This window comes from Beta vulgaris, chromosome 2 (assembly GCF_026745355.1).
Source record: "Beta vulgaris subsp. vulgaris cultivar EL10 chromosome 2, EL10.2, whole genome shotgun sequence".
Lineage (NCBI taxonomy): Eukaryota > Viridiplantae > Streptophyta > Magnoliopsida > Caryophyllales > Amaranthaceae > Beta > Beta vulgaris.
The window spans coordinates 4,557,947-4,584,641 of NC_079203.1; the positions used below are offsets into that span (position 1 = coordinate 4,557,947).

General features: G+C 35.6%; 2 protein-coding genes across 2 annotated transcripts; both read right to left on the bottom strand.

The window, feature by feature from the left end:
• Positions 1 to 11,533: 11,533 nt before the first annotated feature.
• On the bottom strand, positions 11,534 to 13,372 carry LOC104887141 (GCN5-related N-acetyltransferase 8). The gene is made up of 2 exons (XM_010671738.3): positions 12,824 to 13,372; positions 11,534 to 12,036 (listed from the first exon to the last, which is right to left on the bottom strand). Exons 1-2 carry the CDS (start codon positions 13,230 to 13,232, stop codon positions 11,741 to 11,743), a joined length of 705 nt encoding a protein of 234 aa, XP_010670040.2. The 5' UTR covers positions 13,233 to 13,372; the 3' UTR covers positions 11,534 to 11,740.
• Positions 13,373 to 14,756: 1,384 nt separating this feature from the next.
• Positions 14,757 to 25,172, bottom strand: LOC104887140 (hypothetical protein). Its single transcript, XM_010671737.4, has 3 exons — positions 24,250 to 25,172; positions 15,596 to 15,868; positions 14,757 to 15,346 (listed from the first exon to the last, which is right to left on the bottom strand). The coding sequence occupies exons 1-3, from the start codon at positions 24,901 to 24,903 to the stop codon at positions 15,077 to 15,079; spliced, it is 1,197 nt and encodes a 398-aa protein (XP_010670039.2). The 5' UTR covers positions 24,904 to 25,172; the 3' UTR covers positions 14,757 to 15,076.
• Between the last annotated feature and the right edge of the window lie 1,523 nt (positions 25,173 to 26,695).

Sequence of the window (26,695 nt, forward strand, 5' to 3'; positions counted from 1 at the left end):
TTAGAGTTTGTGTAACAATTCTCCACAAAAAGGTTAATGGATCTATTGAAGACATCAATAATGAAATAGTCCATCAGCTTTCAAATGTTTTTCACACTAGGGTTGGGTCATAAATTAAGTTTTTTTAGGCCTTGAGAGCTATATATATGTCAATTTCTCACATACAATAAAAGTGCTTAGTTTATCGAGTCAGTAAAGATATAAATTGAATAAACTGAAAAGTAAAACGCTCACGTAATAGAGTTGTCTACCTAACATAAACGTCAAAGTCAACAACATATGAATGTGTTTACCTATTTCCCCTAGGCGAGTACTTCCTAAAAAAGAAAATTCTTACAAGTTTTTTTTTTTTTTTTTTTTTTTTTTTTGACATCAGATAAACTTGCATTTAATAAAAACTGAATTACAACCTAAGGAACATACTAACCATACATAAGAACATCATCTTGAACAGGATTAGTTACTAAAACAGGGGGGGAGGGGGCATAACATTTCTTCCGACAAGGATAGCAGACGTCCTCAGTAAAGCAGGATGGACTTCTCTTGGATCCAATGCGCACCCTGCAAAACAAAGGGTTAGAGAAAGAGATACCTCGACGCTTTACCGTATCATGTTGGCTTTTGATACTGGAGTGCAAACGAGAGGAGATTTTCATCTTGCTGGTAGACTGATTGTTGACCCGTGAAGTAGACTTTGCCGGCGAACAAAAGGGGGAGCTCGGAGGTAGTAACAAAGAGACACAAGACGACTTTTCGGAATCCATACTTGTAGCCGCTACATCGGGGCCGAAAATTGGAGTTTGTTTACACTGCTCGTACCCTTCCACAGGGGGGTGTCTCATCTCCATAGGTGTATGGTAATCTATAGTCGTGTTGCAATCCATCCCTTGTGATGGATTTAAAGTTCGTATGCTGATGATTTGGTTTTGGGAAGAGCAATGGTAATGCAAGGTTCTCCCCGCTGACATCACCCTGTACATCGAAGGGGTGATATGCAGATAGGTATCCTGCGCTTTCCGAAAATTCTTACAAGTTATTACTTCTTATTTACAGATTCAAATTTAGAAGATTAACATATCACACCCTAAGAATAGTTGCTTAGTGAAATATGATAAATCAGACAAGATTAATATAGAAGGCCTTATTTCTCTGTTTCTTAACTTGTAAAACTGTTTTAGAAGTTTGTGAAAACACTACCTTAGTTCCATGGAAATAATCAAGTAAACGCCTCTTCTACAGATTAATAATGAAAATAAGCTAGTTGTAAGTATTGAAATTAGATCCCAAGAACAGTATCTCTTGGAGGTACTCCACCATTAAAAAGAAACAACTAAACAAGCGTTAAAGCGACAATTTGCCGTTGAGGTTACGCCATTGATTGTCCGTTTGACTATATTCACTCTTTGAGGTTGCAAACTTTCACATAATCATCAAAGGGTCATGCCACCGCTGCGCACCGCAAAGGCAACACATATACTGGGTTTATTGAGTGTATGTATCACTAATTAAAATGTATATTGCTATAAAAAATATTACAAATTAAAATGTTATGACAGATAATTTTGTTTTTAATGATTTGTTCTTTATCTTTGTTTAAAATATTTGTTTTATGAAATTTTCTTTGTTTAGATTTGTATGAATTCTTTGTTTATAACTCAAAAAAAGAATTGTAATTTTTTCTTTTAATTATTCATATATTAGTTTCATCTTATTCATCTTCACCATTTTTCTACTATTGATTTCTACTAAATTTTTCTGTCGTTTTCAATTATTTAATTTGTTTGTAGAAAAATAATGTTATATTTTCATCCCTACCATGCAAAAAAATTCAATTTGAAATATAGTATTTCAATCGTTTATGTATTATGTAAATTCAAATATCGTTGAATAAAACAAAACAGGTTCAAATGATTGTAAATTTGTAAATTTTTTAGTAATAGTATACATTTCAGTATTAACACGTATAAAATATATACATTTTAGTAGTAAAGCATACATCCAGTGTATGTGTGGCCCACATACACCGAGTGTATGTGTATCATCTCTCGTCATGCCACATGAAGTTTTTTTTAAAAAGAGAAATTTCATTAATTGAAGGCCAAACGACATCTACAATAGATATTAAGAAAAACAAGATACAATTAAACAAGATTAAATCAAATTCGTCTTCGAATAAACTATAATGAACCAGATGCCCTTGTATTTGCTGAATCAAACAGATATTGATAAGGAAGTCTGTCATTTTGACATAGTTTGGGAAGAGCATTCTTGATAGAGACATGTTAACCGCATTCGAGATTCCAATACCTTCATGTTGAGTCTTGAATTTCAACCAACAAGAACAATTTTTCATACCTAAAAAAAACACACTCACAACTCCCACAGGGGAGGAGAAGATCTCCACAACAGAAACTAAAAATCCCATAACAGGATTTGAAGAAATCTCATAAAGAGATACTAATTTATTCAATATAACAAGAAAATAAACTAAAAACTTAAAATAAAAGGGAAAAGGGGAATTACCATGGATGAGATCATCTATGGCAGCCCCTAACTGATGAAGAATGAGTAGGGAAGGCTAGAGTTTTAGAAAGAAAAAGAAAGAAGGGGAGGCTAGGGTTTCATGCCACATGAAGTTTGAAACATAGATATGAGATTTTTTGTCTAGAATATTGTTAAAAAGAAATTACGTGCAATTGGTGTACTATTTTGCATATTTGTTTAAGCAGCACAAATGATTTCATATGATAAAAGAAACTTAGTATTTAGGCACATCTGGTGGATCTAGATGGAAACCTGGGTAACACATACGGTAAAAACAGTCTTTTTTTTTAATAGTTCACACTTAATCTGATAATAGCTTAAAAAAATTACGCTTGCTCATTTCTTTACTAGCTTTCAAAGTCGTGTAATATACTTCTTTCGGTTTTTATTAATTTACCCGTTTCTTTTACATAAAGTTTTAGAAGAAATAATATTGTGGGACATCGAAAGAAAGAGAAACTATTATTTTTATTAAAGTTGAATGTATGTGTGATGAAAAGTTAGTGGTCTTATTCCAAAAGTAGAAAAAAAACAATCTGACTTGTGTGGACCCGGTTCACGTTAACATTAGTGTGCACCAGGCAAAACAACATATCAATGAACAATCCACTATATTATGCAAAAACCCATATTATGCAGATTTCCACTATATCATTCAGACCCAGATATATCATGTAGAAACTCACTATATTATTCACACACTTATAATATCATTCAAACACACACATACTATATCATACAGAAACTCATTATATCATTCAGACACACACTATATCATACAGAAACTTACTATATCATTCAGAAACACACTATATTATTCAGAAACTCAATATATCATTCAAACACACACTATATCAAGTAGAAACTCACTATATCTTCCAGACACATTATATCATGGAGAAACTAAATCATTCCATATGTTAGAACACGTGTCATGATTGTAGGAACTAAAACCGCTAAGAACATTAATTAAACTTCTCTGATAACCGTGGCGTGAAGAAATCACTGCCCTAAAGTTGAATTTGCCTCGCTACAACTAATGGTTCATTAAGGGAGAAAATAATGGAAAAAACGGTAACTTTAATACTGGCTAAAAACGGTCATAAAACTAACAGATTTTTGATCCAAAACTTTAGTTAAGTTAAGTCCCCAAGGCCCAATGCCCTGGCCCAGACCGGGCAGGCGCGTGGTGACTCCACTCACCACATGCCCACTAAAAGTCCTTGTGCTACACAACTCAATGGGTATAGAAAGTGTAATGTTTATAAACTCCTTACCCTCCCTATTATTCTTTCAATGTGGGAATTTCCACATTATCTTTTGAAGCAATTCTTGAGTTTCTTTAAAAACCTTTTTTTATAAACTCCAACAATGATATATACTACACAACTTAGATCTTCATGTATGTTAAAATATTTTAATTAATTCCTCTATTGTATTGCATATAATTTCACATTATGTGTTTTCGTTAATAAAATATACTATATTGTATATAAGTTCATTATATCTCTGTAGAATTCACTATATGAAATTAATATCTTAGCAAACCGGTACACACTAAGTTAGTGTGCACCGGGTCCATTTGAGCTTTTTTTTTTTAAAAAAACAAAAAATGGGTAAAGTAATAAGGGACATTTCAAAAAAAAAAATACGGATATACTAATAAAGACCGGAGGTAGTATAAGCTAAAATTGAACATAAAAATTAACTTTAAAAATTCATCAGTGACACCAAAAGCATGTAGCCACGTTTTCACAATCACAAAAAATAAGGCTCATATAGTCATATAGTTTAGGAAATTTCATCTTATATCTATCTTTTAACCTGTATGATACTTAATGATCATATATTTGAATTTTTCAGCATAATGTATGATTGTACCTTCGCTTTTTGGTTCGGATGAGCTGAGAGATGATAAAGGATGTCAACAGAAGACATTATGATAAATTTGAATTTGTGTCTCACTATGATGAAATCAACAAATGAGAAATATTGATTAGTGTTTGATTTGGAGACCATATTGATTGTACATCATTCATGGCAACTAGTCTCCAGAACATTGAGTTTGGACTTGAAGTTGAAGGTCAAAGGTTTCAATTTTCAACCACTCCACAAGTTAATTAACATGGTAGTTACACCATGTTATCAATTTAAATCAGCTCAAGGTCTTTCTCAAAGCCGTCTTGGAAATTTTGGGGTTCCGGTTCCAACATGAAAATTGGGTCCCTAAATTTATAGAAAATAAAGATGGAACTCATGGAAGGTTAGAGTTCTAAAGATGGAAAGTTGAAAAATCTAAAGATAGATCATTGACAAGTTGATTAAGGGTGGAAAACAAAAATGATTTCTTCAAATATGAAGTAAAATTTTCAAAATAATATATTTTGGGGCACTTATAATTTTGGGGGCCCTGTGCTATTGGGCTCTTTGCACACCCTCATCTACCCCTCTGGTCTTTCTCATGACCGAATTTCCAAAGTTGAGTATTCTTGGATTTGGAAGCTTAATGTTTCTTCGAAAGTTTTTTTTTTTTTTTTCGGAATGCTTGTAATGAAGGTCTCCCTACAAAAGCCAAATTAAAAAGAAGTCATATTTTTCTTCTTCATGAGTGTGTTTTTTGCAATTTTCATCCTGAGTCTACAGCTTACTTATGTTTTTGGTGTCCTTTCATGCTGGATATTCGCTCATCTTCATTTCGATTATGGCTGGCCTATTACGCCTTCCCCTTCTTTGCACTCTTCTTCCTTGTCCTTCCACAAGCTGCTCAATGAGGTTCATGGTCATTCTTTGGAAGTTTTAGCCTTGTTTGCTATTAGTTGTTATGTTGGTTTAATTGGTATTTTAGAAATAATCTCATCTTTAGAGAATAGTCTATTTCTCATATTCAAGCTGCTGTGATTATTGCAAAGTTTACCAATGAGTGGTTCAAAGCAGACGAAGAGAAAGTAGATGCTTCTACAGAGTTTGCTCGTGCAGATGGTGTGCTTCCTAAGGCTTTATGTTCGGGTCCTAAAGTGATTTGGCGCCCCCCCCCCCCCCTTCCAGGCTCTTTTAAATTGAATTTCGATGGTGTTAAGAAATGGAGAGTTGTAGTTTGATTAATGCGGAACAAGTCAATGAAATAATAAAGATGAGAAAAACAGTAAAGAAGATAAACAAAAGAACACAAGGATTTACGTTGGTCGGTCAAAATAGACCCACGTTCGCAGGTGGAGAATTTGAGCTTCTTCACTATGATTGAGAAAAACAAAGAGAATAATTACAAGGAGTCCTAAAATTCTAGAGGCTAAAAGTGGTTCATAAGTTGTGTCAAATAATGAGCACCAAGAGATCCTTTTAGAACATAAGGAACCCCGCACAAAAATCCTAGAACATACTCCACACAAATCCCTAAAAGAAAATCTGATTCGGAAACGAATCTCGCAAACCGCGAGGCGCCGTGATGGCCGCGAGTCGCGGTATGCTCTCGACATTCTTCGTAAAACGGGTGTAACTTTCTCGTTTCTCAACAGAATTGGCATATGACCTATCTTTGGAAAGCTCTAGAAACGAGATATCAACTCCAATTTGAATAACAACAAAACAATTCATAGATTGAGAGTTATGTGCATTCAAAATCAACTTTATGCCATTCACAAGATTTTAAGTTACAAATAACAAATGGTTATAAACTAAATATTGGGAGCTAGGCTGCCTTTGGTTTTGTTATTATAGATGAGAATGGCATTGTGGCCCTTACAGGTGCTCAAGCTCTTGGTTCCTCTGCTTCTATACTCCAAGCTGAAGCCTGGGGACTCCGTGCAGGCATTAGGGGGGGCTTGTTCTCTGAGTATTAGGGATATTGTTATTGAGGAAGACAACCTTGCATTTATCAATTCAGTTAAAGAGCTGTGGAGTATCCCGTGAGAAATTAACATATTATTTCTGATGCAGGTATTAATATAGATAGCTTTTCGACGGTTCGTTGTGATCATATCTTCAGGGAGGCTAATAGAGCGGTGGATTTTATAGCTCGTAAAGGTCATTCATGTTCTACTCTCTTGTATTCCTCCCCCCTTTATGATATTGATTTCTCTCTTATCATCCGCAAGGATGTTTTAGGTTGGTCTCCTAATTAAGGGAGTCTTTCCTATGTTCTCTTTCCTAATAAAAAAAACGTGGTTGTTACTTGTTGCTTGTTAGTGTCTTGAGGAAGCCCAATGTCAGGTGTGTTCTATTTAACCTTTTCGAATTAATTTTAGTTTAACTTATCTTATTTTTTTCTAAAATAAGTTGAACAGGGTCGTAGTACCTTCGTGCCGAGACAATGGCTAGGCATGACCCGCAGGTTGTCTGGCTTGGTGTCATACCATACCATCTTAGGTTAGATCTTAGTCCAGACATACTTTGACCTACAGAATTTAGTGGATCTAACTCATTTTTTTTCTTCCTTTTGAAAGTAGTTATTATATGGAAAAAAAAAATTAGTTGCTGATTTTCAGTAGTTATTACTCCCTTCGTCTCAATTTATTTGCTACAATTTGCCATTTAAGTGTGTCCCAATTTATTTGCTACATTTGCAACTATTTCCATATATAGTACATAGGTCCCACACTTTATTTACAAATTTGCCATCACTCCCTCATTGGTTTTTGTAAATATTTCCATATATAGTACATAGATCCCACAATTTACCTATTTGCTTTTTTGTTAATTCTTGTTATGGCAATGGTCCCCACTCCCTCCTTGGTCTTTGTGATAAAGCAAATGTAGCAAATAATTTGGGACGGACCGACAGAGGGAGTATATGCATACTCGTATCTGGTTCACGAGTAACTTTTTTGAAACTTTTTTTTACTACCCACTGAATCTCATGTTGTGTAATTCTCCCAAAACCTCTACTCAAACATCTTTGTGTCAGCATGTATTTAATCTAAAGAGGGTTGGTTCAGCCATTTAAATTACCAATTCTAAAGGTATGTTCCCTTCGACATAAAGCAGTTAAACTGAATTGAATTGAACTGAAATGAATAGTGATATGTGATAGTAAAAGTATTATCCAGAGCTGAACTGAACTGAAAATAAGTTGGGGAAAACAAACCCTAAATAACTAACTAGTACTCCATTACTAATTAGTGATAGTATGAAAAAGACCTTGTCAATGATAAGGACATAATTTTGTATGATAAAGACACTTAAAGAAGACAGGCCTCATTATCACTACCTGCTTTTCTTCACGCCTGTTCGGGAGTTTAACTCAGTCTCTGCAGCTTACATTCTCTTGGTTCACTATCGTGAAAAACAACAATTATAATAGGACAGCATTTCTGCATTTGTATCTTTTCTTCCTATGAGAATCGTGCTCCATTCCTTTCCCTTTTTTGTTTTGTTATGCCTAAGGTTTTCTTTAAGGTAGGTAAAATGAACGATCCTATTGAGTTGAAATCTCTCAAGGGTCAACCTGACCCGAATCAATGGGCTCTGGTGCTACACATTTTAGGGGAGGGGGGAGTTCTCTTCTTCCATAATACAGCTAATGAGGATTGAACCTTAGCCTTAAGTTCGAGAGGTGTTCTCCTTTTCATTAGGCCAAACTTATCTATAAGAATGTTAGTTAATCACAATGTCTTGTGAGCATTTCAAAAACACAAAACACATCATCGTGTCCGATTCAAAGAATATTGTACAATGGTGTACCGAGAATTCAGGAGGGCCACCGAATATTGGGTTTTCTCTAAACTTCAACAGGAATGCGAGAAACTCATGGTTAAACCTGTCGATTATTCACAAAGAAAGAGAATCAAATATGGTGGCCGATTCTTTGGCTAAACAAGGCCCAAGCAGAGCAGACGAGTTCGTGGCATGGTCCTAAATCTACTTCTCACCCTATGGCAGGAAGATCAATATGTAGAAGGTGATAAAATGTAATATCCTTTAGAACGAATCCTGTCAAATATTAGAAAGCAACGAAGTGCCTTTGTAATAGGACTATGCTCCTCTTGTACTGCTTAATATAATCAATAAAAACCAACACAAATTATCAAAAAAAAAAAGGAATGTTACTTAATAAACTCTCCGATATTAATACCTGCTTTTTTGTGCACAAGAATTTAGAAGAAATAGATATCTGACTCATACAAGAGAAGAGGTGAGGAAGATGGTGTCTCTGTTTAAAAATACTAAATTACCCTTAATGATCTAATGGAATGAAAAAAATTACAAAAAAAAAACAATTTAAGAATCGTTTTCCATTTCAACTTTACATTTTAAGTGGATATAAGACACTATTTTAAATTGATGCACGCATCGTGTGCATATAAGGCTATTATTAACTTATTGCATGTTGTATTGAAAGTAATGTTGTGGGCCAAGAAAGTAGAGTGAGAAAAACTTTATGTAAAGATAATATTATAAATTTGATAGGACCACTCAAAAAAAAAATAAAGTAAACTAAGAAATGACAATCCAAAAAGGAAAGTGAGTAAATTAGTAAAAACTAGAGGAAGTAAAGATAGAGTCGAGTAACATAAAATTTGTAATGTGTATTTGTAAGACTAAGTGTTTGATTTCTCAACATTAAATAAGAAGTATATACATTAATATAAAGAAGAATATTATGATTTTTTTTTTTTATATTTAAAATACAAAGATATTGAAATCTAATTATTCAAGTAAAATAAAAGGAACAAAGCTAGAAAAAAAGCCAATCAAAAGATAAAAATATAGAGAAAAATACTATCATATTATATTTTTATGATAGTAAAATCATAATAGCAGAAGCTAAATAACCACGTTCATCAGTAAGCTGCTTCACTTCACAGAAAATTCCAAGAACTGTAGCAAAGTTCTACTGCAGATACTAAAATTTGACCTAAGTCTGCTTTCTATTTTTCGGGTTCCTATAAGAGCCTACACCTTAAGCTGAAGAGCTGAAGATGCTTGAAGAGTAGCACCAAATTCCCACAGCAAAAGGAAAATGGAGTCTGATCGAGCATCAAATGATAAAGCCATGAAAATCAATTGGTTCCGTCAAGCTAGCTATATGTTGTGTACTGTCAACTATTTCTACATAAGGTAGCAATATGATATCTTGAACGGTTACGAACCCGGGGAAACTAGCAAAAATAGACGCCTCACAAGTTCCATATAGATTACTTCTCAATACTATTTCGTGTACTCATTCTTGAATACCTAATATGGTCGAGTATTCATGTGGTATTTTCTCAGATTTTGCGTGTGACATGTTCCTTTTAGTTCTCCAAGTAACGCTCTTTTCATTGCAATGCTGATCGTATCACCTTGACCTTGCATGCCTTGTAGGCAGGCTTACTGTGCTTTTGAAGTTCTAAGGAGTGATGATAATTGTTTGAGGTGCTTTGATCATTATACAATGCATGCTGCCTCAAATAAAAACTGAAGTACCGGATAATATAGCCTATCTAGAGTCCGAGGAAACAGAACTACAAGAGTGTTTATGCTTGCAACAGGCAATCACCAGCCACTGCATTCAAATAAGATGTGCACTGACTCACCCTCTACGAAGCAGATCATATGTTTGTTATGAACTAGCATAACTTGGACTAATTAAGGACAAGATTTAATTAGTAAAATCAGAGTTGTATTGATAATTTTCTGATAAACTGATAATAGAAGGATAAATACAAGCTTTCGAGAGGCTTGCTCTCTCCCAAAAGAACTCTTAAAATTAGTTACATGGACTCTTCAACTCACCTCAACTACCCCTGTCAGATCCCCTTGACACTCGGATGTGGACACGGACACTTGGAAACTTCATTTTGGGCCAAAATCACTAAAAGTTTTCATAGATTAGCCGAGTCAGACACCGGGTAACATAGCTTAAAAGATCACTAAGAACACTCATCAAAATTCAGCATGCCTTTCCTTTTCTCCTTACCCTATATATAGAGTATTTCCCTTAATAACCTACCTAGCTTATTTCCCAAACTACTAATCAAGATAATACTTAAATTACCCTCCCCCTAATATCAGTTCATTACAATGTTACTCTTTCTCACTTAAATTTCATCTGAAATCCCAACATGTTCTAAAGCTTTCTTTGCCGAGCTAAAAATATGGCAGGTTTTCCCCAAAATAATCAATTTTGATACTTGGGTATATACATATCCAACACTCGTAGCAGCGTTTGAGTAGCATGAAAAAATCACATTCACTCCTTAACACCTACTCCAAAGTATTAATAAGCAATTAAAACTATTCAACAACTGTTCTTATGCAATACTCGGAAACAACTTTTCAAGTAGCTTCATAGGTGAAAATTGGTGTTCGGCGAACTTATTCTTTGAGGTAGATTTAAGTGGTCAAGGTCGTTTTTTTTTGGACAGTAGCTTTCCAGACAAAGCTAGCTTTTGAAGGTAGTTCATTTTTGTTCTATAAACCTCCAACAAATGACATCTAACAACTTCTAATATAACCAACTAATACCTAAGAAGTATAACTCACACCAATTACTTTTGCCAAACAAACCTTTAAGCTGCCTTATTTTCGCCTAAGAGCACCCAGCATTACAGCAAAGCCATACAGCAAAGCCCTGTAAACCGAGCTCAATCTCTAGAAACACAAATCCAGTGCACGTGCTCAACAGCAAAATCAATGTTGCACATACCCGAGCTTCCACAAAAGCTTGAACTAATTTCATACAACTATAACCGCTGTGAATCACTGAGTTGTAGTTCTTGAGAATTAAAAATCAAAACATTTCACACTTTCGTTATGAATATATCCCACGCGCAAAACACCTTTGAGCATGGTACGGATTTATTATGCTCACCTCTCCCCTTCCTAATATCTGCCCCTTACAAAATTATACTATTAGCCATTAGAATTAAAGAGCAACCAAGTACTGAAGTAAGTGGTAACCACTACAGAAGTATCCAATCAAACTAAGAGCCATGAACAGGAAGAAAAAAATTGTAAAAGCAGCTATACGATGTTTGAATTTTGATAAAGCTATTTAAACAGCAAGTAATCATATAGAACTCAAGATACTCAGATAAAACAGAAATAAGACTTGCAAGATATCTCAGTAAAATTCGGAAAATTCAACATAACTACAACTGCTTCACCTTCAATCAGTAAGACCTCGGCTGAAAAACCACACAAGAACACTGAATTGAGAACAAAGAAAGCTTGGAATCACAAAATACGAGAAACATATTCGATTAGATTAGCATGAGATTCAGTAATTAGGCTGACCATAAGTTAGCAGAGAATCACCAGTAAGTCGACAAATCCGCCATTCTTGCATAACATCCGCTCCAATCTTCTCATAAAACCTAATGGCATTCATATTCCAATCAAGCACACACCATTCAACTCTCCCATAGCCTAACTTCACCGCTTGATTTGCAACTGCCTTCATCAACAGTCCCCCCAAACCCTTCCTCCGATAACACTCTCTCACAAACACATCCTCCACATAAAACCCAGGTTTCGCCAAAAACGACGAGTAGTTCGGGAAGAACAGCACAAACCCTGCAATTGTTAATCATCCTTCATCAATACTAAAATAGCAAAATTAGCACCCTTAAAAAAACATCCAACCATACATAAACTTCATACATTAACCCTGTCCATAAAAGATCTTATCAATTAAAACCTTGCACTACCCTGTGCTATTAACTAGGTCCATTGCACTACCCTGTCTACTAATCAGGTCTATTGCCCTACCCTGTCCATTAACCAGGTCTATTGTGCTACGAGCTACAACCTATTCCTAACTATTATAAGTTCTAACAAGCGATTTTGGAAAGAAACTTGGGGGGAAATAAGGGGGTTTTGTATCATTGTATGTGTTATAACTTATGATAATCATATTTTTTGAGTTTCTCATTGCGCTACCCTATCTATTAACCAGGTCTACCGTGCTATCCTGTCTATTAACAAGATTACATCATTGCGCTTAGTCACTCATTTACAAAAAAAGTCTATCAACAATATCTACTGCGGCTACCCTATCTATTAACCAAGTCTATTGTGCTACCCTATCTATTAACAGGATCGAATCTCATTTACATCATTGCACTTAGTCGCTCATTTACACCGAAAAAGACAATTAACAGCAGGTCTATTGGGCAATGCGCTACCCTATCTATTAACATGATCAAATCCCACCTACATCACTACACTTAGTCGCTCATTTACAACAACAACAAAATAACAACAGTATCTATTGCGGTATCCTGTCTATAATCATTCGGGTGTTAGTGACAAAGCGATAATACTTTAATAATTCTCTATTACGAAAAGACAAGCACAGAACCTGCAATGGTAGAACCTTCAGAAGTACAAAAGCGGGCAAATTCAGGATCATCCATGGGTTGAGAAAGATGGAAGGTTTTATGAATAGGTTGGAAGAAAGAGATGGTAGGAGGGTGGTGAAGAGATAGAGGAGTAGAAGAAGCTTCGAGAAGGAAAACAGTGAAAGATTGGAAAGGAGGAGAGTTAAAGAGAGTAGAGGAGAGAGAAGATTCAGTAGCTTCAAAAAGATGAGTGAGTTTCTCAAAGACAGCCATTTGATGGATGAGTTTGTGGATGAAAGGGACATCAGATTTAGTAGCGAGACGTATGCGAGTGTAGAGTGTGTTGGGTGGTTGTTTTTGGTCTTCACGAAGGTTCATGTTGGGTTCTGGTGTTGGAGTTGGTGGTGGTGGTGGTTCTACGGCAGCCATTGATGGAACAAAGGTTTTTAGGAGAGAGAAAGGGGGGAGATTTTGGAGTGTTTTACTTTGCTTCTTTAGTGTGGATTTTTTGTGGCGAATTGGGAATGAAGAGGATAGTTTAGGACTTTAAAAGTGTTGCTTGAGAAGGATACTTCCTGAAAGAGGTGCCTTGCACTTCGTAGATGGTGCTAAGTGCTATTGTAATTTGTGAGGGGGTGTGCGCATATCAATATAGCTAATAAGTCGAATGTATATAAATAACAAGTCAAATGAATATATGTAGATTACTAATAAATCAAATGAATATATGTATATCTTTGTTAGTATATTACATGTTAATTGGTATTGGTCTTTATACTCATAACATAGTGCTTGGTGTTTATCATGCGACTTTTTCTACCATACGGACGTGTGCACCTACTAATTTGCAGGTGTCATGTCTTGGAGCTTGGAAGTTCTTTTTTCGCAAATTAGATCTTACACCTGGACACTTGGAGATTGAAAGATGATTTAGAATAAGGATTTTACATATTTTCATTTACCTTGTTTTTAAAATTTTACCATTTTAAAGTTAATGACTCAATAAAAATCACCACCTAACTTATTTTCAAGTAAGATTCTAGTCAAGTCGGGTCCACAAGACGAATTTTTTTTTTTTACTCTTTATCTCCTTCATTTGACCCAAAAAAACCATCACACCAGGCGATTTTCTCTCTTCACTTGTGGTCAAGTATGGTAGACAAGGGTAAGCCCTAAGTTAATTTGCTTTTAGAAGAAAAGAATTTGTGATATGAGATGGAAGAAAGGTTTGAGAAAATGATGATTTTGTTTTAAGGAGGAAAAGAAAGAAAGGAGAAGGGGGTAGAGAGAACAAAAAAGAGGAAAATTAAAAATTATATCCATTATGATAGGTCCTATTTGGTCGAAATTTTGGTCTGTGATTGAGTTAAGTGGTAAATTTTAGCAACTCATAAAGTTTAAGGTTAAAAAGTTGGTAAGGTTGATTAGAACCTTAGATTAAATGAACATATTTCATTTTCATCTATAAAAGTACATATGGTTTATAATGAAAGAATAGTGTAATCTATTGTACTTACTCTCATATTCTCATACAAGAATTACATTCAGGTGAGAACAATTCTTATACTTCCTTCGTAACAAAAATAGATGTAACACTTTGAAGATTGCACTATTCACCTACTACATTTGATCATGTATTTTTTAGTTTTAGATAAAATCGACTATTATGATATGATATGTTGTCAAATTCGTTTCAATGTATATTTTCATAATATTAACTTCTTATAACTTTTACTAATACACAATTAAAATTATTAATGCTCAAAGTACTCCATCGACAAGCATGAAAGCCAAATTGTAACAATTATTTTGTTAGGGAGGAACTGAGGAAGTTAAGAACCTCAATTCCTATAATTCTTATATAAGAACATAAAAACTATGGAATGATAATCCATTTTAGTTAAATGTTAAAATATCATATAATTCTTTAAGAAAATCTGACCTCGTAAAAGATAGAAAATAACATTTTGTCATTCAAACCAACAGGTGGGAAGAAAACACTAGAAAGTTCAACCCCACCATTTTGTCTCAGTTGTAATGTTGTATACACCTGGGAGTTATGGCTGCTTAAGAAAATGGTCTGCCTCACAAGCCAAAGAATCCATAGAATCATTCCCCAAGAAAAGTACGCACAAGTTCAAGGACAACCCATGTTCAACATTTACATTACAAATTCATTTGCTTTCCTTTCTTCTGTGTGCAGTTTCCTGAAAAAGCTTAAAACACATAGGAAGCTGTTTCTTATTCTTATGGAAAATTGAACGATTTACCATTCAACGGACTCTCTCTTTCTCAAGCCTTGCTACCTCTTCATGGTGCTTCCTTTCGGCTTCCTGTTGTTCTCTTTCCTCATCTTCCTCGGCCTCAATGTCATCTCTCTCATCCAACTCTTTAGATGCAGCCATTGCTCTAACTACAGGATCTCTTAACTCCCCAATTAGTCCTCCGCCAAGTTTGTACTCTTCTTCATCCCCGATCAGGAATAAACGTTGATCTGGTCCCTCTGCCATCGGAATGTCCACAGCTAGTAACTTGCAGTCATACTGCATGTAACATACACGGTTCCAACATTAGGTCATACAGTTATCAGCTTCAGATTAGAGCCAACTAAAAATGCCATGCAAATTAGACCCACTTATCTAACTTATTTATCATAAACTACTGTGTTCAGCTTCTTACTGTGACTGTGACAAAGCATTACATGTAATCGAAATGAGCAAGCAATTACTATAAGTAAAACGCTAATCTCTAAAACAATGAGTGATGAGAAAGCAACCAGCATAGAAACAAACCTTGCCATCTTTCTTCTTGACTTGAACGCTCACTAACCCTTTCCTTTCAGGGCCTCGTATTGGGAAGATAAGAAAACAACGCTTACTCCTCAGCCTAGGTTTCAATTTGGACATTGTAAGCCCACCTCCTGACATCACATATGCTCTCAAGTCCGTTCCAGCAAGAGGAGCACCCATAACTTCAAGAATGCCAGCAGATGTATTGAGCTCCTTCATGGCCATCCTATAAACTTTATCTGGGTTGATTGTATATCTTGAACGAAGATAGAGGCCCTATCGCAAGAAGAGTAGAAGTACCAAAAACCAATTAGGGGTAAAGTTGACATCAGTACAAACAGGAAATGTGAAAGTGTCACAAGACAACATGGCTACACATCATAAGCAGGGAACATGTTAGAAGGCTGAATACAATTGAAAGCCTTATAATCCATAACCCACTCCTCCCCCAACCCACAAAATGAAACATGCATTTGCAGCAAAGAAAGACTAAGTTGTTAGACAACTACTTAATTTCCTAAAACTAACAAATTCTTTTTAGTCGACACAGACGCAGAATAGACTGATGAAAGGGCTGGTTGATGAACATGTCAAATCTGGGTTTCTGAATTTGTCATCAGTGAGCAAATTCCAAATTGGATCCATCAATTTCAATTTCTGAGCACCACCACCAGATCAGGAAGAAGGGGAAATTAAGCAATTCAATAGCTTAAGAACCATGCTGTTAGTTTCATGAGAATAATACAGATAGAAGTTTATCAATTGATGATAAGTTACAATTACCTATTGTACACTTCAATAGCGTAAAAAATGATCGTTTCCGTTAACAATTCAGAAGCAGTTAAATGTTAATTATTCACATAGAGTTCTTCATTTCATAACACTAAGCATCCCGATTCCCAAATCTACTCTACATATTCTAGGCTAAGCTGTGCTCAAAGGACTTTACTAGCAACAACGTATATAAGGCTAGCTATGTCAAACTAGCTGTTTAGTTCCAAAAAGTTCAATTGAAGATCATCTAAGAATACTAATCTTGGCACAAACAAAAAAGAGGGAAGGAGAGAGAGAGGGAGATTCACAAACACAGTAGCACCTTCTCCGTCCACCAAAACAACCATTAAGTGTCAACAGATTCTGGGAATTGGTGTTGCATCTTGTTCCAGATAAGAACTCATAATACAGTTTGCAGAAGTTACATCTTTGGGACAAGGTAGTTTTTATATTTTTACTGCTCATTTATAACCAAGATAAATAACCACATGAGTTAAACACTTCTCCCAAACTTTCCCTTAGTCCCTCTCAGAAATACCTAGTTGCACAAAAAGCCACCAATGTAGATCAAACTCAATCGATGAAGGGTTAGATTTCCAAGTCTTATTGCATACTATAAATCAGTCTCCACTGACAGTCTGACACACTAATGAACAAAACACAATAACAAGAAAAAATTCAGCAAAACCTAACCTTTCCTAAGGATCAAAATTTCTTCTCTTATATTCATAAAAAGAAGCTAAGTTGGGGTTTTTTAAAGGGCTCGGCCAACTAACCTATAAAGTATCCCAAAGATAAATCAAACAATCTAATACGGCTTCACATCTTCTTCCAAAGAATTCCAAATAACATAATGTCTTTACTCTTTATAAAGATCACAACATTAAACCTAATAATATAGATAAACAGGAGACAGGATGTAAATAAACAGGGACCAGTATGAGAAAGTTTGTTTAGTTGATCCTCTAACTCCATCTTACAGCAGAGAAAAGATAAAAGTTAAGAAAATATTGATTTCCTTGGTGTCTATCTAGCATACCTATCAAAAGAAAAACCTTGGAAGGAAAACTCTGGAATGAGTTTAAAGGGAAATGAAATAGCAGGAGCAAGGAAGCTAGAAGTGATCAACATTCCAGTAGCAGCAGTTTATTTATATGCTCACTGAAAAAGTTACACCGACTTATCCCTAGCCTGAAAGAGGTAAAATTTGCGTCCAAATAAATATTTTCAGTGGCCTGTTAAGGGAAGTGAACTAAATCTAGTTTCACTTCGATTCATGAGTCAGATTTCAATAATCAAGCTGCTTATGGCATGATCATGCTGCCTCAGAATGATTCGAGAATGGGATGAAAGCAACGAACAGCAATTTTGGTTGGTTCAACACAAACCCAGTCCATATGCACAAAACATTGAGCCTTTTAGGTTTACTTTGTCCTGTGTTACATGTCCAGTTATTGAAACGGCTATTTCATGAAGTCTTCCATGATTTTGGCCCAACATGAAGTGTCCAAGAGTCCATACCCATGTCACAGTGTCGAGGATCAAGAGTCTACAGCAGCCTGGCTCTCTATATGACAAGGGTAGGGTTGTATAAATCTGACCTAGTCACCTCCCTTAGTCCACTATAACCAAGAGCCTCTTTACAGGCATTCGTTAACATTCATCTTGAAGAGTTTAGTGTTAGTCAAGATTGGCACATTGATTGCCTATAAAATATGATTAAAAAGGACCATTGTCATTTAGATGATCTGGTCTGTAATAATTTTTTGTTCAGATGTACCTGCTTGTTCTACATAAAGATATCTTAAACCATGTTCTCATACTCAATTGCATCTAAGCAGTAACATGCAGCTGCATTATCTGGATTTCCCCATAAAATGTTGTAAGCTTTTCTTTCCTCGGAAATTGTTGGTTAATTTTAGGATAACTTTTTGGGAACTCAAAATTCACATTTGAAATTCGGAACAATTTAAGATCTGAACGGTAGTGATACGAGTTAGGGGACAACGAAAAGGTGTATCATAGACAAATCTCAGCCTCAATGGAGTAATAACACATCTGTTAAGGGTTCACAGTCTACAATTATGCTACATTAGCTCACTACATCATCCGACATGTTCTAAAATCTCGATTGAAGCCTTATATCTCAGTCGTGGTAAGCTCATAAACCTTTAAAATCGCGATGAGGGGAAGGGACCGAGACACCTTAGTCTATAATAACAAAGCTGAATACTATTACGCAGTAATAGTAACTTTTTGTGGGCAATGAAACAAATGGAGGGGGAGGATGAGAAATAATCTCTACTCTTAGCATAAGAGTAATAGATTGAGGGAAAAAATCATCTCCAAGGAAACATCATCTAGGTGTCCTCTCAAAGGAATCATATATATACCTGTTCCTTCAAACATTCTGAGATTTCTCTCCACCATAATGGCTAGATTTTTCTCCTGTCTCCACCATAACAGCTAAGCCATAGCCAAACAAATCTTAGCTCGCAATTCGAGCTTCTTTTACTCTTTCTAAATCATTACCCTTTGCTGAGTCTTTTATCACCTTCTACCAGATTTTGTGAAAACAAGAAAGCTTATTTGAAATAAATTTCTTTTCCTCTTCTTCTTATTCTTTTTCCCTCCACTCGCTGCCAAAGAACGGTGGCTCGGTTACTTGAAAGACCAGGAAGCTTTGCTTCAACTCACTCTCATTCAAAGATTTCTCATAGGCTTTTCCCCGCATTAATGAGGAAGAGAAAAGAAGAATGAATACACTTGAAAATTAACAATTTCTTTTAGTACACTGACACAATCAGCGAAAACCCTTGAAGTATATGCGTATTGATTGAGGTTAAAATGGCAAGTCAAAATTTAGATAGTACATTTCGGGAGTCAATCTAGATTCAAAAATAATTAGCTGATGATATACAAGAATGCATTCCAGCAATGGTCACATGAGAAGGAATACTAGCTAGATTCTTGACGCATGCATTATGCAAGTCGGACAGGGAAAGAAGCATGGTAGACTAACTGGAAACTTATGCGGCTCATGTGCAGAAGATTACATATTTGAATCTTGTCCCGCCTAAGAAGAAGTTCAGCTCCTCCTGTAGCAAAGCTCAAACCTTGATTTATTTTTTTATACAATCATGATAGCACAAGACCCTTCTATTCACCAACAAAGGTGACCAGCTTTAGCCATAAGGATTCCTTCTACCCAAAATGCCGTAGAAGGGAGCCCAAAATGGACTGTAATATCTTGGTAGTCCTTAATCCTTAAGGTCACATGCAAAGTTGACTTCCAAAAGTAGCCCTAGGCTATGTGACCAGAAATTTTATGGGATAGTGATGGAAAATATTGAATATGAGACTAGAGTCGTTGTTTGACCTTGAAAACGGATATTGGTTATAATGGAATTGGAGAGGAAAAGCAAGGAATTCCCAAAAAAATTAAAGTTGTGCAAGGACGCTTGGACAAGGGCAGTCCGAACTCGAACATGAGAAATCAACTTCAGTTCAATTAGTCCCCTATCTAAATCTTAATCCCTTTTTTTCCTAAGAGAGCGAGCGAAGCAAGCGGTATATAACATACACGCCTGGTAAAAGAGCTAGTTTGTCTTCACAAATATTTAACCTTTTCACTAAGTTTACTGTAGTAGATATACTCCCTCCGCTCCCCAATAAACTTCTCGTGACACTGTACTAGGTAGGGGTAGGATAAAATTAGCCAAAACATCCACGCCGGTCGGCAACTCCGGGGACACAGCAGTATAATTTATAGATGCAAAAACACCACTAAAAATTAATACAGAAGAAACCTTGGATAGAGAATCACCACCAAGGGGTGGAGAGATTACACTCAACCTAAACAACACTCAACGTGTTTGATAATATTTGGACGCAAAACAGCTCGACTTTGCCAATTACATCTATGGCCTTTTACAGCCTTATTTTTACTACTACAACTACCTTTTTCATTGCTAATCTTTATTTCCGTGAGGTGGTATGCCTACATGAAATTCCAAATACCATCACTTCAGATCGAGATGTTAAGTTCATGAGCCGTTTCTAGAGAACTCTTTGGCGCAAACTGGGAACTAAGCTATAATTTTACTCTACAGCAAATCCGGTAAAATTGAAGTTGTCAACAGGAGACTTGAAAATATGTTGAAAAGTCTTGTCAATAAGAATCTCCGACAATGGTACGTGATGCTACCTTGAATTTGCCTATAATTGCTCCCCTAGTCAAACTACTAGTGAAAGTCCTTTCAAGATCATATATGGTAAGAATCCAACTACACGAGTTAATCTAGCTCTGTTACCTTCCCCTCACCACTCGAACGAGCTAAAGAAATTGAGTTTACATGAGAAAGTTCGCCCAGATCATAAGACAAAATCAACGTTATCAAGAGCAGGCAAGTAAATTTCGCAAACCAACTAAAGGAAGGCAATTTAGTTCGGATTCACTTGAGATAAGAAAGGTGCCCACAAGGATCACATTGCAAGCTGAAGCCTAGAGCTAATGGACCATTTCAAGGTGTTAAAACGGATTGGAGAAAATGCATACAAAATCGAGCTTCCAGGAGAGTACAATGTTTCCGCACCCTTTAATATTGCTAATTTATCACCATATTACGAAGATCTGGAAGAGAGTCTTCTCCAACAAGAGGAGCCTGATAGTTGCACTTCTAGAAGCACCCTTTCTCTCTAAATCTTGCAACCCAATAGGCACCCTAGCTACACCATAGCCTATCATCGAAGACTTGTGAGGAAACTTAGTACAATATTTCAGTCCAACTTAGCAATGAAGAAGGTACTCGTAATAGTAGTAAAAATATAGCTATAAAAAGCCATAGATATAATCAGCAAAGTCAAGTTGTTACGTATCCAAATATTATACACATCGAGTGTTGTTTAGGTTGAGTGTAATCTCCCTATCCCTTGGTGGTATTTCTGTATCCAAGGTTTCATCTCTATTTAATTTCTAGTGGTGTTTCTGTATCTAGAAATTATGGAGTTGTATCGCTCGAGTTGCCGACCGACGTGGTGTTTCGGCTAATCTTATCCTACCCCTCCTAGTAGGGTGTCATCTCATTTATCCTTTTCACATTTGCCAACGTACCTTTTGTAGCATTTATAGTTATATATTATTAAAAGTTATAAAAGTTTGATTTTCGTAATGTACTAAATAAGATTAATCAAACAAGACCCCACGTGACTATGTTTTTTCTTATATATTGGAAGATATGTTTACTTATGAATAGTGCCAAAATTAGAAACGGAAAGACTTTTAAGGGACGAAGGGAGTAGTATATTTGCTTTGTTATCATTTAAAGCATTTGAAGTGAGATTCTCAGCCATGTTTCATTAGCAGTCACCACAAGCTAGTTCACCAAAAAGCCTAAGTATGTTCTTATGACTTCTACGTACAAAAGTACAATAAGGGAAATGACACTAGAGCTGACAAATGAGTCGTGTCATCTCAGGTTCGCGTTAGTAGCACATAATAAGCGTGTCAAGAACCCTTGAAACTAATGCGACCCGTTTAATCAAATGTGTCAGAATTGTAAGTACATAATAAGAAAATTTAAACAAGTAATTATTTTCTCATGTTTGATTATGTTACATTATGTAGGTCGCTAGTTAACCCCTAACTTTTTAGTACTTCCTCCGTTTCTTTTTAGATGTTACACTTTCTATTTTAGGAAGTTTTAATTAGATGTTACACTTTTATTTTGGGTAATAACTTCTCTCTATCTCTCTCCTATCACATGTTCACATGGGACCCTTTGTTTTTCACTCTCTATCTCTCTCCTCTCCAAAAATTACCTAGGAATCCGTGATTTGAAAAGTGTAACATCTAATGAAAAACGGAGGAAGTATGTCAAAGTTCTAAAGCATTGGAATAGATGCAGTTCCAAAGTCAGGTTGGCAAGGGCTTCACTTCCAACTTCCAAGACTTGGCTAAGGCCTTCAATCCGGGCCGGGTAAATTGTATTATATCTAACTCTTACCTTCACATCGTACTAAATTTTTTTACCTTTTCACATGTTTAAGTTAGAAGAGTTGGAGCACGTTATATTCGTGTTTGAAAACCCAACACTAAATTACATGTTTGGGTTGATTGTGTTGACCCACATATATAAACGTGACAGAATCTCAACACTAACCCGTTTAATCGTACCGGATTCACGTCATGTTGTCGGGTTGGGTCAACTTTTGTCGGCTCTAGATGGCACTGGCACCCTGAAATATACATTCTTCATTTACGCTTGAAGAGAGCAATACATGTTGCACATACTTTATGATATATAGTCTTTATTTTTTCTACTATTTGATTCCAGACAAAGAGAAGGGAGGAAACAACTGAAAAGAACATTACTGCAATGTAAATGGAATCCCAACTGCTGTAGACCAGAAATGAGTAGGAGAACTAAAACACAATATGACATACTTAATTGAAAAAAGGGAAGTTGAGCATCAAAACTGTTTTTTTCCAGTCAAAAGAAAGAGTCTGACCAACAATTAACCCACAATTGAATTTAATCTTCTAAACAGTGTCTTTTTGTCTTATCATATAAGCAACCTGATTGCGCAACACATCTTTGGGTTCTAGTTGAGGAGCTTTTCTAGTATCTAACAGACAATCCTCAAGCCTCCAATACACCTCCGAGAGATTCTATCTGCTTCCAGAAACTTTAGCAACAATGCATGGGACAGGCATTAAAACACGGGAAAAAGGGATTACGATTTTGTTATCTGAGAACTCAGAAAGTATGGTGTTCAGTCTCCAAATTACCCTGCCTCTAATGAACACAGGGATGTAAGACAATAGATGCTCTTAGAAGTGCAACTATAACCAAAACAATGATCAATATTCAGTGTCAATAAACAAACTTCTAGAGGAAGTTATATATCGAACAATCACCAACCTCTGCATCTAATTGAGAATAGGACTGAGTCAACCTTTAGCAACTGAGCAGAGAATCATATGTACTTCCAACTTATTACAAAATAACAATATGACATGACCGAGGCAACAGAAGTTATCTGCTGCAAACTAACATCTCTAGATTCAATCCTATTCATCTATAAGCTGCCTATTCAATCCTATTCATCCATAAGCTGCCTATTCAATCCTATTCATCCATAAGCTGCCGAATTCAATCTTGTGCAAGATACTTTTTTATTGCAATTTGCTAAGATTGAGAATTTGAGATACTTTAACTTTATCTACAATGCAGTGGCCCCAGATTCAATTTTCTGGAAATTGAACAGCTTAATAACTAAGGCATACACTAAAGCTTTTCCATTGAAAAATCTAGTCAGTGTTTCCAATTTCATGGCCACAAGGAGGGTTCCAAGGGAAATACTAGCCTTTGGATAAATGACATAGCTCATCCTAATGCATATAGCTTTGGCAATGAAGCTCTCATGAGAGTCCCTAAGAGGAGTAAAGTGAACCATCTTATACTAATCTCTAGCACCTCTCCAATCCCCTCCACAAAACCCTACAAAACAGGTTAATTATCCTTCTAGATCTATAATTTCAAAATCAATCAGATAAAAACAGAAAGGCAGCACAAGCATCTACATAACTACGAGCAAGAGAAGCCCTTCAGTAGCATCTATTTGCAAATCACATATTATATATATATATAGTGAACAATATAAGCAGCAAAATAATAGCATTGCCAATGACCAAACTAGACATAGTGCACACCAGGGTAACATAAATTTGAAGAAGATCCTGAATTTACGGAGATCACAATGCTATTTATGCTACAATCAATCCAACAAAGAAACAAAAGCAGAACAGGCTAAAATCAGGATCAATACCAAAATCCAGTTACTAATGTGTAAATCAATTGTAGAACATCTAAAGGGCTTACAGCAAAGGCAACTATGGCACTGGAAAGAGCAAGGAATCCGTACTTCGCCATGCCTTCAGACAATCCAACAAAAGTATTGGCAATCCCAAACATTATTCTCCACAGCATAATGCAAACTACAACCCCTGCTGCCCCTACCACAATCAAGAAGTTCCTCTTCCAGAACCCCTCAATTTGCAGTCCAATTGCTCCCTTGTACCGCGAAAACGTTGAGCTTATAGCAGATAAGGGCTTCTCAACCACTTTCTTAGCCACATTGGTGTTCATTTTACCAGCATTCATCTTGGCCCCAAAACTTGGCATCCTGGTGGAAAACTGCCTAATCCTTAATGGGTTAAACAGCAATTTTGCAGAAAGATCATTCGCCTTAACATCTCCTGCTGAATAATTCCTAATATAAACCCCAAAAGATGACTTGCAAGAGCTAAATTTAGAGCATAAACCAACATTTGGTGAAATGGGTCTTGAAATTGAAGGTGGAAAACAAGGATTTAGGTGAGCTTTAGAAGCTGAATTTGAGAACCCATTTGAGAAATTAGTGGAAAATCTTCGTACATTTTGAACTGAGGGTTTTGGGGTTGAAGAAGAAATCTGTGTAACATTAAAGTGTAATTTAAGAAGACTTCTGATGATCTTTTGTGGGGGTTTCGACATTTTATTAATTCTTACAAAGATTGTACAAACAAATTGAATTAATAGTATTTGAGAATTTAAGGTGCTACCTCATTGATGTTGAACAATGAAAATTACCAGGTGAAATTGAGTGCCCCTTTTGAATTCATACAGATACAGCTGATGAGTGATGAGTTTTGGGATGCAAAAGTTGTTCTTGCAGATCAAGTCAGTGAAGTTTAAGCCCAGAAAAAGACAGAAAGAATAAGGAAATGAAAAGGGTGAAAGAAACAAAGAAAGTTGAGTTTTCATCGATGGCAGAAAAAATGGGCTTCAGAGATGCTCGGTTGTGTAGACAATTGTGCGAGCCCAACTTATTCGAGTTCATTTTGGTCATATGGATTATGGCCTTATGGGGGGTCATGAGTTTTTGTTAAGGTCCTAAAATTATATACTTCCTCCGTTTTTTATTAGATGTTACACTTTTCAAATCACGGACTCCTAGGTAATTTTTGGAGAGAAGAGAGATAGAGAGAATGAAAAACAAAAGGGCCCCATGTGAACATGTGATAGGAGAGAGATAGAGAGTTACCCAAAATAAAAGTGTAACATCTAATTTAAAATTTCCTAATATAGAAAGTGTAACATCTAAAAAAAACGGAGGAAGTACAAAATTCTTAATACATAGAAATTTGAAATGCTTGACCAATTATATTTTTGTAACCCTAACCTTCTAATAGTTTGATTAACTGAAAGCCTTGTACTCTAATTAACAATCCAATTAATAAATTTTATAATTGTTACAATTAAACTGTTATTGAATTACGTATACCCTAAATAAATTTACCAATTATATATCCTTGATATTGTCGAACGTCAACCTTTTGTTAGCAATTAGCATGTCATCATTACTATACTAAATGCTCACAAACTTCTAGAATAATGATGTATTTACCTACCGGGTAGTCATCCCAAAAAAGATAAATTATGATAATATAATATATAAGTTGGTGACTTGTACTCTACTATGTACTAATATTACGTAAAGTCTTGGTTTGACTACGACAATCCAACTGAAACCAATGGAATAATGGCTAGTATCATGGCTCAAATCGTGCATGCTCTTCGTCTATTTTGATACTAGAATTTGGCTGTCATTTTTTTCTTCTACGGAATATGTCATCGTCATCTTTAACAAACAAATATCATGTAATCACCTGTTTTATCACCTGAATCATCTTCTCGATTTATTCCTCGATCGCCCTAAAATCTGCACGACCCCTTGGGAGCCATACTTGAATAATTGTAGAACATCCAAATTATATGAGTTAAAGTGGTAGTTCATGACGAAAGAAAAGAGAAAACGATACACACTAGTACTAGGCAGCAGCAAACTTAGGAGCAATTCTATAAATTCCTTAATTTAGAGTATGTCTTGTTTCACGTGAATAAGATACCTTGAAGTGAAAAGGATGTAGGAGAAACTTTTTTTATAAAAAATAAAAAGGCAAAAGTAATGAGTACATGCCTTGTAAAAACTAATACTAATGAAAACTCAAAAATGATACTTTGCACCCATAAACTAACAAATTTACCGCTAAATCGATAAAAAAACGTCATAAGCTGAAACTCGGCTTAATCAAGACACTTTGTTAATAATTATATTTCATGGGTCATTTACGCATTGGTAATTCAAATCACATGGACATCAAATGTGTCGTTTATTTGTGAGCTAGCTTCAAACCACATGGACATTCAATGTTCTTTTGACAATATTCAACAACAAAACCATGGACGAATCCCTATCAATTGTAAAACGATCAACATTACTGCC

Excerpts from the sequence above, each read along its gene's own strand:
- LOC104887141 (XM_010671738.3), bottom strand. The coding sequence starts at position 13,232 with ATGGCTGCCGTAGAACCACCACCACCACCAACTCCAACACCAGAACCC. Across the intron at positions 12,037-12,823 it reads TGAAGGTTCTACCATTGCAG|GGTTTGTGCTGTTCTTCCCG; the intron begins GTTCTGTGCTTG and ends TAACAATTGCAG.
- LOC104887140 (XM_010671737.4), bottom strand. The coding sequence starts at position 24,903 with ATGTCGAAACCCCCACAAAAGATCATCAGAAGTCTTCTTAAATTACAC. Across the intron at positions 15,869-24,249 it reads GTGCCATAGTTGCCTTTGCT|GGCCTCTATCTTCGTTCAAG; the intron begins GTAAGCCCTTTA and ends TTCTTGCGATAG. Across the intron at positions 15,347-15,595 it reads TCAAGAAGAAAGATGGCAAG|TATGACTGCAAGTTACTAGC; the intron begins GTTTGTTTCTAT and ends TGTTACATGCAG.